This window comes from Ictalurus furcatus, chromosome 14 (genome assembly GCF_023375685.1).
Source record: "Ictalurus furcatus strain D&B chromosome 14, Billie_1.0, whole genome shotgun sequence".
NCBI classification, from domain to species: Eukaryota; Metazoa; Chordata; class Actinopteri; order Siluriformes; family Ictaluridae; genus Ictalurus; species Ictalurus furcatus.
Window position 1 is genome coordinate 20,899,268 of NC_071268.1, and position 18,282 is coordinate 20,917,549.

At 38.5% G+C, this 18,282-nt stretch overlaps 1 protein-coding gene across 1 annotated transcript; it reads right to left on the reverse strand.

Moving 5' to 3' along the window:
- Window positions 1–759: 759 nt before the first annotated feature.
- Window positions 760–17,561, reverse strand: pus7 (pseudouridine synthase 7). Its single transcript, XM_053642040.1, has 17 exons — window positions 17,460–17,561; window positions 16,877–16,999; window positions 16,464–16,790; window positions 16,045–16,129; window positions 15,297–15,410; window positions 13,704–13,848; window positions 9,801–9,912; window positions 8,608–8,685; window positions 8,286–8,414; window positions 6,793–6,918; window positions 6,575–6,636; window positions 6,224–6,384; window positions 4,745–4,871; window positions 3,538–3,639; window positions 3,217–3,346; window positions 2,947–3,038; window positions 760–2,487 (listed from the first exon to the last, which is right to left on the reverse strand). Exons 1-17 carry the CDS (start codon window positions 17,501–17,503, stop codon window positions 2,351–2,353), a joined length of 2,094 nt encoding a protein of 697 aa, XP_053498015.1. The 5' UTR covers window positions 17,504–17,561; the 3' UTR covers window positions 760–2,350.
- Between the last annotated feature and the right edge of the window lie 721 nt (window positions 17,562–18,282).

Here is an 18,282-nt window from a genome sequence, read left to right on the forward strand (position 1 = left end):
CCCAGAGCATCACACTGCCTCTGCTGGCTTGGCTTCTTCCCATAGTGCATCCTGGTGCCATCTCTTCCCCAGGTAAGTGACGTGCACGCACCTGGCCGTCCACATGATGTAAAAGAAAACTCGATTCATTAGATCAGGCCACCTTCTTCCATTGCCCCATGGTGCAGTTCTGATGCTCACGTAGGCCCATTGTAGGGGCTTTGGGCATGGGATCTGAATCCAGAACAACACCTTTGGGATGTGGTAGAATGGGAGATTCGCAAACATAAAAGTGCTCCTGATGCAATCATGTCAACATTGATTAAAAAATTAAGTCTGTTTTGAGAGCAAAGGGAGACCTTACCTAGTATTAGTGTAGTGTTCCTAATAAAGTGTTCTGCGAGTGTATATTATGTTGAATATGCATCTGGGAATTTATTTAATCCCTGTATTTGAAAGATGGTGAACACCGCAGATTTTGTATGATTTGCTTAAATAGAAAAAGAACAAACACCTGTGATATTTAACACCACAAAAAGACAAAGTATAAATGGATGGTTTCAACTCTAAAATCAAATCGGCTGAGTTGCATTTGAAGCCATTGTCACATTCGAGATATATGCACACCTGTGACCACTTAATAACTGAATTCAATATCAATTCATCCAATAAAACCGTTACACTTAAGCCATTGTTTTGTACATAGAATAGTCTCATTTTTACCTGTTACGTTGCTTAGCAACCCAAACACAATACTACACTGTGTGGTATAAGAATGATTTCTTGTGAATATAATTCATAATAAATGTATATATTTTTCATCAGTTTTTGTTGCCATTTTATAAAAGCAGTAAGACACTTAAGGTTGTGTTACAACGATGTGATCATAGCCAAGGGGGTTTTAGGCACTCCACTTCACATCTTGCCAAGAACACCCTGATCTGTAATAAAATCACTGTAACACCTGCTCTCCCCTGAGTTATTGCTTTAACCTGGCACAATCCATTCTGTCAAACACGTCTGTGTTAGGTAGAATTTATACTATTGACTTAACTGTCATGCAACAATGTACTTAATCTCTACAGCCATGACTAGTTTCCTTTGAGACAGATTCCATAATACAATTATTGGCACTTTTTATGATGTGATACATGACTAAATGTAAACAGACTGATTATTTACAGACTGCAGGAAAGCTAAATGCAGCTTGAACAGAGTGTTGCACAGATGGTCAGCGCTTGTGCAGCACTTGTGATCACACGTGGATCAAACTGAGCCTTAGTACCCACAAATTTGAGAGAAAATATGTATTTTTCCTGTAAACACTTGTATGGGACATAAGTACACGATATGGCCAAAAGTATGTGGACACATGATCATCACACCCATATGCGCTCATTCCAAACCCATGGGCTTTAACATGGAGTTGGTGCCCCCTTTACTGTTATAATAGCCACCACTCTTCTGGGAAGGATTTTCATTAGATTTGGTAGCGTGGATCATTAGTGAGGTCAGGCACTGATGCAAGTGAGGAGGCCTGGCGCACAGTCAGCGTTTTAATTCATCTCAAAGGTGTTCAATGAGGTTGAGGTCAGAGCTCTGTGCAGGACACTCGGGTTCTTCAACTCCGACCTTGGCAAACCATGTCGCACCATTGAGCTGGCTTTGTGCAAAGGGCCATTTTCATGCTGGAAAAGGTTTGGGCCTCTTAGTTCTGGTGAAGGGAAATCATAATGCTACAGCACTCTAGACATTCTAGAAAATTGTGTGCTTTCAATATTGTGGCAACAGTTTAGGGAAGGCCCACACACACAGGTGTGATGGTCAGGTGTCCACATAATTTTGGCCATATAGTGTAAAAGTGGTAATGTTGGGCCCCATACTAAACAATTTCTTTATATATTATTTTAACTCTTACTGTGGTTTAATGTGGTGAGTAAAACATGTAAATAAGCCACAGTTATATCAGAGTAAATGAAGATCTGAACATGGGGATGTTTAGTGATATGAGGTTATTCCAAAGGTAGGGGGATTTAAAACATTTTAATTTTCTTTTTCCATCTGGGCAATTTAATTATATTTACAAATTTTACTCTGTAAATAAAAAAAAAATACAGTATTTATTTATCCCATCTGTACATCTAGAGCGCAATCTGATATCAGGCAAAAAGAACAGGGGGGTCAATTTTACAAACGCACTGTCCAGGGCAATAAAATCCAATTAAACTTAAAGTTTATACTCAATGTTTTCTAAGCTTGGTATAAAGTAAGAAATTAAATACTGAACAACTCTGTGCTTATTTCTGATTGGAGTTATTAAAAACAAAAGCTTGGGGGGGAGGAAAGTAAAACTCCAAACAGACAGTGGTCCTCAGTTCAGCCACACGGTGTTAAGCTGGGTCTGGTTCTTGATGCTGGTGTCCATTTTAAGCACTTCTCTGATGGCCATGGTGGCGTAGGTAGATGGAGGGAGGGAGAACTCCATCTTCAGAGCCTTGTATTTACCCTCTACCCATCAGCATGGGGTTAGAGCCGCAAAATAACAAGAAGAAAAATATACAGTCACATACAAAGAACAGCACAAAGACCAGTGAATCTGCTGCTGGCACTTTTACATACAGAACCCGAGGGAAAGTGCTGAATATTTTATGATACAACCAGAAGCTGCCAACAATGCAACAACAAGAAAATCCTAGCAGACAGAATGTAAAAAAGAAAAACATTTTACCACAGAAACCTTAGCATATGTCAGTGGAAAAAAAAAAAAAAATTCCTCTTGCTTTTCTATTACAAGACCATGGCTCAGTAGACCACGGCTTGTGAATTCACAGTTCAATTATTTTAGAAAAAGCAGAAAAGACTTCACCATCCTGTATCACTGAAGTAAGTGGAGAAAAATGATAAATGCTATGACTAAACATGGTGTCAGTGTTGGCACCTCTGTAAAACTGTAATAAAATGACTGACCTGTCAGAAAAACTGGTGCTGGTTTGTTTTCCAATTTCTCTACATCCGTGTGGACCAGAGGCACTTTGGGGTCATCATAATGAATCAGCTCCCTTTCAAAGATGACCAGGAAAAAAGAGAGAGAGAGAGAAAAAGAGAGAGAGAGAGAGAGAGAGAGAGCGCAATCTGAACCAATCTGGTGCATCACAAAATGAGCTTATTCCACTGTCCATCATTTCAGGCATTAAAAAGCAAAGAGGGAAAAAGGAGTTGAAGTGAAATTCCACTGACCAGCTGACATCATTAGGGCGTATGAGGATGCGACGGTAAGCTCCAGCCAGTGAATAATCTCGTACTTTATGCCTCATGTTATCTATATCCAGATTATCGACTTCCAGCATGTCTCTGTAGCCTTTCCCCACTGCCGCACAGAGGGCATGAGTTTGAAAAACATTATTGCTCTAAGGCATTTACAAAATCAAATCTAAACTTCACATAAGAAATGGAGATAATCCTAAGCGAAAACAAGAGAATGCTGAAAAATCGTATACAAAAAAAAAGATTATATCATGCAAAGTGGAAAAGAAAATATGAAGGTGTGTTCTGACTCACCCTTGTGTGTGGGATAGATGACATCAAATCCAGGCAGTGGCATCACAATATCATGAATGGAGTGCTTCTCAGCTTCCTCTGCAGACAGGATGTGAGCAGTGCCTGCAAGACAAAAGCACTAAAATTACACAAAATATCATAATACACGTCAACAAAAACCTATCAAAAACTGTGTCTTATTCAGCTTTATTAACCATCAGCGTTCATACTCTTTAGGAAATCTTCTTTTCAGGACTTCTGCAGGACATTTTTCATCATTTATTGTTAGAGTAACTCACATAAGCTAAATACTCCTCAACACTATAATCAACATTACAACCTCACACTGACAAACGCAGACTCTCGTAAACCATTCCTCAAATAGAATTTCTACCAATTTCTAAAATGTTACCAAAAATATTAAGTTGATGTAGCAAGAAGAAAAAGTTGCCATCAAACAATGAATGAATAACAGACAATATTGAGAAGGGATGAGGCAAACACTTTAAGCACTATTTGCACTAAAACAAATCAAATCTCCATAGCTATAACCTACACTCCACAGCACACAATGGCGTGATCATGTAAGGAATAAAACATGATTGGGTGTGAAGTTATAGGAAAATAGTCAATGATGGGATGATTATTTTTAACAGCACATCGCAAAGTTGTTTATATCTCTTATACCACAGCAATTTGTCATTGCTATTTAAAAAAAAAAACAAATTAAAGAACAAAACGCCATACATTTTTATCTGTTTTTAGAGGGTGATTAAAAAAACAACACAAAACACTAAACATTTATATGACAATGCAACACGAACGTTGTAGCGGAAACACTAACATTATAACATGAAGAGGTTAGATGACTAATTATGGACTGTTAAAGGTAACTGCAGCAAAGCATCTCCACTTGAAAAGGAAACTGTTTAAAATAAATAGATAAATAAATAAATAAAATCGCCACTAACAAGTGCATTAATATAAACCTGTGATTTGCCTGAAAAGATTTGCGAGAATGGCCAAAAACGGAGATCTATCTAGCTAATGTTGCTTAGTTGTAAAGGTTTGGCAGTTCATTGTTGACAGCCAAGTGTTGGCTACAACTATACCACTATAGTCCAACACCATGATGTTCTTTTCAGCAACAATGTGTCCTGACAGAACTCAAGGCATCTGCTGCTAGGACAGTAGTATGATATATGAATTTAAAAAGAATACTTCACACCTCCTTTGAGTATTAGGTCTCCTTCCACAGCTTTGAGGCCATAGGCCTCCACTCTCCTGCTGACCATGGTGTTCCACACGAAGCTCTGGTAGCTGTGGATGTACATGAGCCTGTTGTTGCGAGGGATCTGAGGGGAAAAATGAATACGTGAGGAAAAATAATGCGTGAAATGACTGCGTTAGATGATGAAATCAGGACAGACTTTAATATAAAATGTTATTTGTATAGAACCTTTAAATCCCTCACAAGCACTTTATTAGGAACACTATACTGCAGTGATGCCACACGACTCGCTGATTTGAGAACTGCATGAATGTGTAGGTGTACAGGTGTTCCTAATAAAGTGCTCAGTGAGTGTAGAGTGTAATGCAGATCAAAGGGGGAAAAGCATGAGAGAAAAGCGTAGGAAAAATAAAATCGGGACAGGAGTGCAAGACTATAAAATCAATTTTTAAAAACCCAATAAAATTGACAGTAATATCAGTAATATACACTCATAGAGCACTTTATTGGGAACACCTGCACACCTACTCTTTTATGCAATTACCTAATCAGCCAATTGTGTGCCAGCTGTGCAATGTATAATATCATGAAGATATGGACCAGCAGCTTCAGGTAATCTTCACGTCAACCATCAGAATGGGGAAAAAAATGTGATCTTGGTGATTTTGACCGTGGCATGAATGCTGGTGCCAGACAGGCTGGTCTGAGTTTTACTATAACTGCTAATCTCCTGGGATTTTCACACATACAACAGAGTTTGCTCAGAACGGTGCAATAAAGAAAAAAAAACATCCAGTAAGCAACAGTTCTGCAGACAGAAACGCCTTGTTGATGAGAGAGGTCAACGGAGAATGACCAGACTGGTTCGATCCGACAGAAAGGCTACAGTAACTCAGATAACCACTCTGTACAATTGTGGTGAGCAGAAAAGGATCTCGGAATATTCAATATGTCGGACCTTGAGACGCATGGGGTACAGCAGTAGAAGCCTGGTCCGATGAATCTCGATTTGTGCTGAGACACACAGATGACAGGGACAGAATTTGGTGCCAACTGCATGAATCCATGGACACAACCTGCCTTGTGTCAACAGTCCAGGCTGGTGGAGGCGGTCTAATGGTGTGGGGAATGTTTTCTTGGCACATTTGGGGCCCATTAATACCAATCAACCAATCATCGCTTGAATGCCAAAAATCTGCAAGAATTGCGTGATGCAATCATGTCAACATGGACCAGAATCTCAAAGGAATGTTTCCAACATCATGTGGAATCCATGCATCTTCCATATTTAAAATCATGATACTGGAGCAACTACAGTAAACTCAACTGGAAGCATGTGTTAATTTGTATGTGTATGAACTTCTTGCCAGAGCCTACAATCAACACCTGTGTATGCCTGTGTACACACATCCCTTCATTTAGCATAGTGTGTGTGTGTGTGTGTGTGTGTGTGTGTGTGTGTGTGTGTGTGTGTACCATTCCGAAAGCTGTAATGATGTTTTTTTTGCCATACTTTGACAGGCCTCTCAGGAGCTGTCCCTCTACACAGCGTTTCACTGGCAGCTTCTTCAGAGCTGCGTCAGGATCCTGTGTCTGGGCCCATTCCTCTCTACATTTCACCAGATAGCCCTTCTCCGCTAATGTCAGCCAGTGTGTGTAAAATTAAGATAGAGCAAGAGGAAAAAGGAGGAGATACACAGAAAGATGACAACGAGTGAGACAGAGAGATTAACTAATGAAATATTATTTCTTGTTCTTGAGGACATCTTATCTATAGACTCTTTACACGATCAGCGCTGAAGCTAGAATCAGAAGAGAAGCACACACCCCCAGGCCGTGGCTTTAGGATCAGGTCCATCACTTCAGGCCAGTTGTTCTGCAGGATGGCTCTGGACATAAAAGAAATCAGAAATCAGACTGACTTCCAAAACACCTGCACTGCAGTATATTAATGGTTTGTAGGTATGTACAGATGAATGTGTTATTAGTAAGTGTTTTTAAATATTCTTGTGTCTGTGCTGTTGCCTAATCAGGTGTCTTTTTACCTGCCAACTTGATGTGTGGGAACAGCTGTGGTGCCAAAGCGCTGCATGCCATAGTAGTTGATAAAGCCTGTGTCCCTGAGTGATGTCATGGCCTGTTCCACCTGTTCATCAGAGCCTGAGATGTTCCTGCAAATACAGCAAACAAGAGGAGCAATTACTTCAGTACTGATTTAAAATGACTGCGTTATTTCAAATGCAGTTTGAATGTGGGGGCTAAGCCTTGACACCAAGTCCAATAAAATGGTTTTCAACTTTTCATTTTCAACTTCAGTGCCAAAAATAACTGATTAATAATTATGTGCTGGCAGTAGAGGAAACCTCACACCATGTAGACCAAGCGGTCCTTAGGGTTGGATTTGAGAAACTAAATTAGAATTTTGAGAAGCTTGCAACTAAATACGCACAAGATGTATAGGCACAAAGCTCTGAGTAATTAGATTACATTTGTAGTCTGAAGGCACGATTTACTACGATCCGAAACAATGCTAATTTGAGTGTACAATAGGACAATGTGCCTGTGTAAATAGTGGGCGTGTTGTGGGTGATTTACAAAGAATAACTGGGAGAATCATGTCATCTGAAAATACGGGAAAGACCACTACAATGTAATTTTTCTGTGTACATTTATTTTCTATTATATATATATATATATATATATATATATATATATATATATATATAAAAATGTTTGTGTGTGAGTTAATTGTTCTCGGCAGCTGCATCAAGTTCAGATATCAAAAGAGACTCCTAGAAATATAAAGTGAATGAAAAACTCATTTTCAGTAACGGCTTCATCCTCATGGTCGCGGTTGAGCTGAAGCCTATCCCTAGAACAGTTTGAAGGTGGGAATACAAGCTGGATGGGATGCTAATCCATCACAGGGCACCATGCACACACACACACACTCACACCTAAGGGCAATTTATCTTAGCCAATCAACCTGCTGGAATGTTTTTTGTCAGGTGAGAGAAAACCGGAGAACACAGAGTAAACCCATGTGGACCCAGGGACAACATGCATAAACTCCAAACGGAAATTAACCCGAGCAAATGGTATAAAATCGTCTTCCACAAATGTAATACACTCTCTAATAATTCACATTCAATAACCCTTTTTAAAGTGACATTCTGGCACATACTGTGGATGCTAAATTAATATATTTGCAGTGACATGCCTATATTTTACACTTTTAGTAAGAAAACATCCTAATCTGTATATCGATTAAGGCAAACACACACACACACCAGAGAAGACGTGCTATATTACTATTATGAAAGATGCAGTCCTCCACAGACCCAGTTAGTAAATCAGCTTGCACGGTTTTTGCAGGCGTTTTTTCTGCATGCATTTTTACACATGCAACCCTTTAATAAATCATGGCCTGAGTTTAGTTCATAAAAACACACGTGTGCACAAACTAAAAGTACTAAAATAAAGGAGTAGCAAGTTATGTACTACACTGAAGTATATCCTTGGTGTAGTGTGCACTGACCTGAGTACCACTGTGAAATGGTTCCCCTGCAGCTCCCCCAGTTTCAGAGGGTGCTTTTTATAGCTGAAGTTTCCCAGTTTGAAGTTCATCAGGCACTTATTGAGGTGAGCCAATCGTTCTGCGGTGATTCTGAGAAGATGTAATAATAAACTTTCTAAAATACATATACAACGCATTCCCTATGAACACATAACTACAATTTAAAAAAAAAAATCTAAATAAACATCAGCTTAGACAAGCAGAGACATGGGATAGAATAAAAATACAGACTTGTATACAAAACAAGGCTTTAACCAGGAACAGCACAGCTGACTGCACTCACTTTAACACAGCAATCTCTTGCACTGTTATGGCTCGCTTGTCTTTTGTGCCCATGTAGGAGAAGACATTGGGTCGAACCCTGAGGACACACCAGAAAGCAAAAGAAAAGCAGGATATGAGAGTCTGCGCAGAGAGCATAGAGGACAAAAAAAATCCAAGGTCAATAAAAAGTATGAATACGTTTTCTAAAAATGAAGTTTATTCATAATTGGCATGATTGTTAGTAGATGTTTTTAACGGTTAAAAAATAAAAGCATTACTGTATACAAAAACAAACAATAAGACATAAATGTAAATTAAAACTCTCTCATGTTAGACTTGTTGCCAATTAACCTCCAGGTGTTTCTTTTTAGTAACACTTACCTTTCCAGCATTTTGTTGCCCACGTCCCAAATTTTTTGAGACGTGTTGTGGCCATCAAATTCAAAATGACCTTATTTTTTTTTTCTTAAAACGGTACATTTCCTCAGTTTAAACATTTGATATGTTTCCTATGTTCTATTGTAAGTAACATATAGGTTTATGAGATTTGCAAATCATTGCATTGTTTTCATTTACATTTTACACAGCGTCCCAACTTTTTTGGAACTGGGGTTGTAAGTAAATGAATAAAACAGTTAATTGGGGCTGTGCTTTGATGGGCAGTGATTTTATCTCTGCTTGTGCCAGAGAATAAAGGTTCTCACTGTGTGCATCTTTAAAGAATAACCGTCTCTCCGACACATCATAGGATTTTTAACAGAATAAAATGAAAAACAAACAAAAACAAACAAACATAAAACACTGCATCTCTACACATGCAGCTATCAGTACTGACTGAGCCTGAATTACTTTTAACATGAACCGCCACGTTACAACGACAGCTGCGGTGCTGACTATGCGAGCTATGCTACTAAAAACACCTTATGCTAACTGCCTCTTACGTTACTCCATTGGTTCCATGCACATAGCTAGCTAACTTCGGTGACTTTACCGGCATGCAGATTCTGCAAGATATACTGAATACACATATACACAAAAACAAGAGTAGGACAGGACTTGCGCGAAGAATAACATCTGCTAAAAGAACAATAAACTCTAAAGGCAATTAAGGGCCAAAAATGCTTGATTTGCTCACAAAAATTAAATATCTTTTAAACCAATCTATGTTAAATAACATAACCATTATTGTTATGTACAGGAGCCATACCACACCTGAGAAATTTGGAGAGAACATTGATGGCATCCATGGTGTCTTTATTCTCCTTGTAAAGCACAAAATGGCAGAAGCTGCCACGGTTCTTAGGCCATGAGTGTTTTCTTGGTGCTTCCATGAAGAGAGAGACAGACAAAAAGAGTGCAGTGGTAAAACAACAGCTTAGGGTGAATACCACAATTTAACAGCCAAAAGTCAAAAGTGTTTCATTTCAATTACTAGATAAAGATAACTATTAAAACAGTAAAACTTACTACCAATCCCTTGTACACCTGGACAGCAATTGTCCTAAATGAAAATGCAACAAAACAAACCCATGATTCCCCCAACCCCTCTCATGGAGCTGAGTGGAGGTGAGGTTCTTACCTGCAGCTGTTCGAACTTCTGTCCCAATAAAGAGGAGCATTAGGAGGACAAGAAAGTGTTACTAAGATCGGTCAGGGACCAAGTGGAGAACCCAGTGACGGGGCATGATGTGCATGCAGGGAGGAGATGTGCCAAAACACTTCTGTATGCCAGAGTCCTGACTCGAGCCGTAGATGCTTGTGGGACGAACTACACAGCCCTCAATCTGGCTTTAGCATGTCATATGTTCAAAAGGCGAATATTCTGCTATAGAAGACCCACACATGCCAAAAGACTACAAATGAAGAGAACCATACAAGTGGGAACAGTCGCTTTCCTTTTACTCCATACAAAACAACTATCATGTTAAGAAGGTTTTCAGATCAAAGCAAAATCAAAGATTTGTCCTGCAAAACAATCTGCTAAGTCATTTCGCAAGGCTGTCTAACAACACTTCTCCATTGAAAAGTGTGGCTCACCACGACTTGAAAAGAAATGAGAACACAAGGATATCTGTACCCCAGTTAAGTATGTGTGTAGCTTTCCCATCACATAACTCTACCCGGAAGTTGGAGGTCTTTCTTTCTAGAGTTTAGTGGGTGGTAACTTGTGAAAGGCACAAATCGCAAAACACTACTCAACACCAGATGTCTCTGATTTCATGTTAACAGGCCACGTTTGACTTCGAATGAGCTCATGAGCATGAGACACAATGGAAGCACGCAACCCCAAACACAAGCATGACAATATTTTAAGCTTTGAGTGCAAATTTACCAGACAAATCCAAAACTCAAGAAGGATCACTGGCTGAATCTCAAATGTCTTTCTGCATTAGGCGTGAAGGCAGGGGGTAAGATTATATCTTATAGGATATGTTATATCCTGTGTAGGATGCTCTGGGTGCCTACCTACAATCAGTTGAAAAAATAAGTACACCTCATGGAAATTCTTGGCTTTTTTTGACACATTTGGACAAACAAACATTTGATCTTCTTTGAAAGAGTGCCTATTAATAAAGTTGATACACTATGAAATGACACATACAATTGACATTTTGTAGTAATTTTCACAATATAAATTAACAAAAAAACAGTTCTGTCACATGGGAAAAGTAAGTATACCCCTACATTTATCACACCTTCAAAACCATAAAATCAGGTGTTCAAGGTTGGGTGCCAGTGATTAGAACCTGCTTAGGAAGTGTAGGTGGAGCCTGTCTTATTTATACCCCTCTCACATCTAGGGTCTGGTGTTCCCTTTGCTATTGAGGTGTGTGGTGTCATCATCCCAAGATCTAAAGAGTTCTGTAAGGTCTTCAGAAAAAAGGTTTTGGGTGCCTAGGAGTCTGGCAAGGGATTTAAAAAGATCTCCAAATTATTCAAAATACATCATTCTACTGTAAGGAAAATCACCTACAAATGGCACAGATTTCAAAAGTCTCAGTAAATTCAGTCCAAGACCAGTCCATCTATTGCAAAAAGAAGTCCACAAGAATCCCAAAATTTCATCACAGGATCTGCTAGTAAGTCCAGCAACTGTTGGAAGTGCACGCGTCTACGATCAGAAAGAGATTGCACAAATTTGAATTGCACAAGCCTTTGCAAGACTACAATTTGCCAATGAGCATATAGGCAAAGACCAGGCCTTTTGGAATAATGTGCTCTGGAAAGATCAATCAAAGATAGAGTTGTTGGCCATGGTAACCTCAGACGTGTTTGGTGCAGACCAAAGACAGCTTTTCAGGAGAAGCACCTCATACCAACTGTGAAGCATGGTGGTGGAAATCTTACGGTTTGGGGTTGCTTCGCTGCCTCAGGGACTGGACACCTTGCATTCATTGATTCAACTATGAATTCTGCATCATATCAAAGAGTGCTTGAAGATAATGTGAGGCCATCTGTCCGAAAGTTGAACCGAAAGTGGACCTTTCAACAGGATAAAGATCCTAAGCACACTAGCGAATCCACCAAGGAATGGCTCAAAAAGAAGAAATGGAGGGTTATGGAATGGACTAGTCAAAGCCCAGATTTGAACCCCATTGAAATGTTGTGGGGGGATATGAAAAGCAGTACATGCAAGAAAAACCCTCAAACATCTTGTAACTGAAAGAATATTGCATGGATGAGTGGTCAAAATTTCCAGCAAGCCTAGTGCAATTATGCAAAATGCCTAAAGAAGTTATTTTTGTTAAAAGGGGGCAATACTAGCTTCTGAGGCTAAGGGTGTACTTACTATTTCCACAGAGAAATCACATCTATTGATATTTCTGTTGAATAAATGACTGAAAAAGCAAATTTTCCTTGTGGTTTTGTTCAATTATATCAACTTTATTAATAGGCACCGTTTCATAGATGGTCAAATGTTTGCTTGTCCAAATATGTCGAAAAAGCCAACAATGTCCATGGGGTGTACTTATTTTTTCACATGACTGTATATCTGATTCAATATCTACCTATTTCTAGGTTTTCACATTTTACATCATTACATCATCTGAATATCCGCTGAACTTTGGTCTTTACTAGCTTTCAATCCTTCACAATGTCTGTCAGTAGAGTACCCACTGAATATCCAGTTTTCCTGTCATTTCATTACTTTGTCCTCCTCAATTGTACTCCCTCATATAAATATTTTCATTCTGATAGCTCTTGTATTATATGCGTGGCGGTCTGTTGATGCTGCTGTAGCTGAAATCTGGCAAACCACAAAAATGACACAATTCTGCCAATTTTTTTAGTAACATGCTTCGACATCTCTACTTTAAGAAAACAAATGTATTTCCCCAAAACAGTTTATAAAAATCATTTTTATTAATATGTTCTAAGGAACCAGTTTAGCAAACGCAGCTGCAACCATAGCTGTAGGCTGTAAATAAAGGCAGATATGAAGCTAGAAAGTTTTCATGGTCATATTTATTATTTTATATAGTGCAAAATCTGAGTGTCAGTGTCTTTCAGTGGAAGTTAAATCTTTAAATGGAATTTGTCCCCTTCTCACTTTTCGGGGTAACCAGAGTTTAAAATGCAGTAATGTTACTTCTTTTTAAGATATGTGCAAAAAAAAAAAAATCAGTTCATGAAAGTTTATAGTTTTCAAATGTATTACTAGAAAATGTCAAATTTCATAATTTCACCACACATTCATTTATCTATTTAACCTGATAATTTACTGTGTTTTATCATTGTATGCATTTTGTCATAAATAGGAGGTTCTAATAGTAACAAACAATTAACTACATCGTTATCATTTGTCCAGAGCATCTTTTCCTAGGATTAATTAATTAATCAAATTCTCAGGTAATAGTAACCTTTAATCACTTAACCTTCTCTAAGAAAATGCTTTAGCTGCCGCGACCTTGTGTGTCCATGCACCTGTACATGCCGAATCTATTTTCATTAAATGAAACATGCATGGTGAAAAATGGAGAGAGATTGTGGCATGACATGAATAATTCCACATGCATAAAGGTGAGATAATGTCATGTAGAGATAATACAGCCATCTTTGTGTTGATTAGAGAGAGAAAAATTTGATGCATCATTCAGTGTGAATGCTCATTACCTGCCAGTGCTTTTTTCCCAGCTGCGTGATATGCCACTATGAACCTCTTGCCCTCTCTTTCCTCAGTTTTGGTCTCTAGTCCTGGGTATAGGGTTTTGATTGCTTTATGAAGCAAAGTACGCCTCTCCTTGGAATCTCCTTCCACCTGTGTAGATGAACATATTACAGATAAATAACGGCTTCTGATAAACTGACATGACAATTAAATTAAATACACATGCCTACACATCTCTATAGTGATTTATTTAATATGTGATGAGGGATTGGTTTGGTGATCAAATTTATTCCTTTATGGCAGCACAAGTTGACTAAATTACTTCACAAATTTGTGAGGTTAAATTAACAAAACAAATTCTGCATTCTTTCCTAAATTCTTCCCCAATTTTTTTTTCACATTCTGTGAGATCACTCCTGGCTGGTTACACCCTGAGTCAGTACCTAAAACTGAAATAAACCCAATTTCTTGCGTTTCATTAAGAAAAAAATATTTCATTTGTATTTAGGGGAATTGGAAAAAGTGTTTTTTTGTAAACAAAATATTGCAGGCAGACAAAAAAAATCAGATTAAAAAAAAAAAACAAGACTGGCACACAGTCTGAAAGCTCTGCCAGCAATATTAACAGTTAGATATTTTTTAGGCAGATAGCGTACTTAATCTGATAATACAACAATTACAAAATCAATATCTATATCTATCTATCTATCTATCTATCTATATATATCTCTCTCTCTCTCTCTCTATATATATATATATATCTCTCTCTCTCTCTCTCTCTCTCTCTATATATATATATATATATATATATATATATATATATATATATATATATATATATATATATATATATATACACACACACACACACACCAACAATTACAATAAATTTTTTTTTCAATAAAAACATCATACTTTTTATTCTTTTATAGTTACATATGCAGGTGCATCTCGAAAACGTAGAATATCGGGGAAAAGGTCATTTTTTCCCGTAATTTAATTCAAAAAGTGGAAATTTCATGTACTCTAAATTTATTACACAAAGTGAAATATTTCAAGCCTTTTTTTTGTTTTAATCTTGATTATGGCTTACAGCTCATGGTAATCAAAAATCCAGTATCTCAAAATATTAGAATAAAGAATTTATAATACTTTATAACACATTCGAATACAGAAATATCGAACTTCTGAAAAGTATGTTAATTTATGGCACTCAATACAATACACTGACATGGGAGACTCATTCCAAAAATGCTGAATAAATGTCTCTTTACATAAAGCTTCATCATATATATTTATAGGTTTTCCTTTGTCAAATAACTCCTTTTTAATTGGTATATTATTAGGATTAGATCACATATGGTGTCTGTCATAGAAGTCCAAGTGAATTAACACTTCAGAATGAGTGCATTAATATAAAAATCTGTGATTTGCCTTATAGCCAGAGCTGCTGTAATAGACAATTACGCAACCTTCAGACCAATCAGAATCAAGAATTCAACAGCGCTTTCGTATTAACCTGATTATCTCGATCAACTAGTTCACACAGAGCTATAAGAGAGCAGTGTTATACAATGGAATAGTGCAAACCATGTCACCTCAATAGCCACATTTCCCTCTTTGTTTTTGAATAGTTGCAGATCAGCAAGCTGCTGTTTTTGCTCTTCTGTCAGGTCCTGACACTCTACTGGCTCAGGCTCTGCAGATGCTTCCTACAAAGGACAGACAAGAGACTGACAACTCACTATTTTATAGACCACAGATAGACATATACTGTATATTTGCTGAAACTGAATGGTACTGAGAAAATCCATCCATCCATCTTCTATACTGCTTATCCTTTTCAGGGTCACGGGGGAACCTGGAGCCAATCCCAGGATTGTTTTTTGTGCCAATCCATCGCACACTCATATACACATTCACACACCCATTCATACACTACGGACACGCCAAAGATGACATCTGATCTAGCAAACTATACCGTGAATATATGAGGAATGTCAGTCTTTGCATGCATGTCTTTGGACTGGGACCGGGAGTAAACCGGAGTACCCGGAGGAAACCCCCGCAGCACGGGGAGAACATGCAAAGTCCGGACACACAGGGCCACGGTGGGAATCGAACCCCCAACCCTGGAGGTGTGAGGCGAACGTGCTAACCACTAAGCCTTTGGTACTGAGAAAATGTATCATGTAAATCAAATCAAATTTCTCTAAGCAAGATCAGGGTTTTTTTTGTGTTTTGTTTTTTTTACTCATCAGGTAATTAGTTGATTGAGATGGTTCTCAGTCAGCCCTGAATGAGTTTTGAACAAGTACCTTGATACCGTACAGGCATGTTTCTCACCTCTGTTTCGACAGGTATGGAGAGGTCATCTAGCCGCATGATCTTCCCCTCCTTGCTAATCTCATGCACCACAAAATCAGAGTACCTAATAAGACAGGTAATAAAATGGGTAGTTATTCAAACACTACTCCCTCATGCATTAAATCATTTCTAACGCTTTACGGTAATCTTGGTCCCGTACAATATTCACTGCCAGAATATGGGACACTTCTAGGACTGCAGATTTATTATTTGGCAGGATAATGCAAAAAAAATAAAAAATGCCACAAATGGTTCGTTTCCTAAAACTACATTAATCAGACGGACAAGAAAAGATGACATCTAATCTAGCAAACTATAACGTGAATATATGAGGAATGTCAGTACTGTGATACGAGGAACACGAGAGAGCTGACACATATGAACTCAAACAAACTAACCTCTCTTTCAAGATTCCAGAGAATCCTTTATGATCGCTGACAAACTTATAGATTCCTACATCTACTTCACTAAGTCCATGCTTCATCATATCAGCAAAGGTCTCTCCTTCTCCATCTTCAGCCTCCAAAGATGCCTCTTCCCCACCCTCCTCTGCCTCCATCTCTTCTTTGTCTTCCTCTGTTTGTTTGGCGACATGGCTGCCATTGGCTTCATCCTGAAGTCGGGCTTTCTTAGCAGTGTGTTCTGAATTCTCTTCAGGGCACGCTCGCTTCTCCCCAGGATGAATCAGCGCCGTTGAAGCCTCCTTGTCCTCCATTGGTACAAATCTGCCATGAGCAAGAAATAAATAAAGAAAGAAAAAACAATCACTTCACAGGAGTCACAGGATTAACATCTGCCTTGGGTTACTCACCTCCGAGAGGAAAACTGTCTACAAGCAGGAAAGATCTTTTGCTTATGATGGGATTTTTGAAGACTACTAAACAAGTTAGAGAAAAACCACAGTCTTGAAGGATGAGGACACAGAGTCACAGTTCTGTTTGGAGAAAAACAGTAATTGTAGTCATGTAACACAGACATGGTGCACAACAGAAGCACAAAGCTGGACACACAGTCTCACAATCTGCACTCTTCTAATTCTAGCAACTAGAAGGATGTTTAAAATGATTGATGTACTGCAGTAGAGGAAAGCTTTTAGTGTGGCATGTCTTTGAACAAACAAAAGGCTCGTGGCTATAATCACTCCCTAACGATTACACATAATTTCACAGTGAAACTATTCCTGACCCACAGCCTTGTAGGCAATGCAGGAACTGTAATGTCTACAGCTAGCATGTGTGCACCAGTAGCTAGTTTGATGTTTAGAAACCAGTCTCTGGTAAGGTAGCTGAGACAAGCTCAGCATGCCCCGTGCATTACAACTCGCACTTTATGCATTTAACATTCAAAATGTCGAACTGTATTGTAGAAATGTTAGCTCATAATAACGTACTCACCTGATCCAGATAAGTCTTACTGTCCGCAGTGCCTTTACCAGCATGAGAAAGCAGCATGTGTTACAGTCCGCTCTACTCCGGAAGTGTTTACTCGGATAAGCCCCGCCTCCTCATCTTGCACTATCCATATAAACGGACTTCGTATAGTATTTAATATTTGCTTTTACATCATTTAGATGTAGAATCCATAACATTTATCCTGTCAAGCAATAAAAAACCCAGACTGGTTATTGACACTAAATGCTCCTTTTCTCAGAATGACACTGAATCTCCTCTTCATTTATTTTGTTGGTTTTATATATATATATATATATATATATATATAGATATATATATATATATATATATACTCTGCAGCTCTGGAAAGAATTTATACATCTAAATTAATTATGACGGTGGTTTAGTGTTTAACACATTCGCCTCACACCTCCAGAGTGGAGGGTTCGAGTCCCACCTCTGCCCTGTGTGTGCAGAGCATGTTCTCCCTATGAACATGGGTTTCCTCCTTAGACATGCATGGTAGGCTGATTGGCATGTCCAAAGTGTCCATAGTGTGTGAATGTGTATGTGATTGTGCCCTGGGATGGATTGGCACCCTGTCCAGAGTATACCCCGCTTTGTGCCTGATGCTCTCTGGGATAGGCTCCTCGTGACCCTGAAGGATCAGGGTATTATATTAAGGATAAGCGGTATTATAGAAAATGGATGGATGGATTACAATTAACTAAATATTCCAATGAGAATGGCCCAATAGCATGCAGGATAGAGCAAAGGAATAAAGATAAAAACTGTTGAGATGGTCCAATAAACAGCACAACAGAGG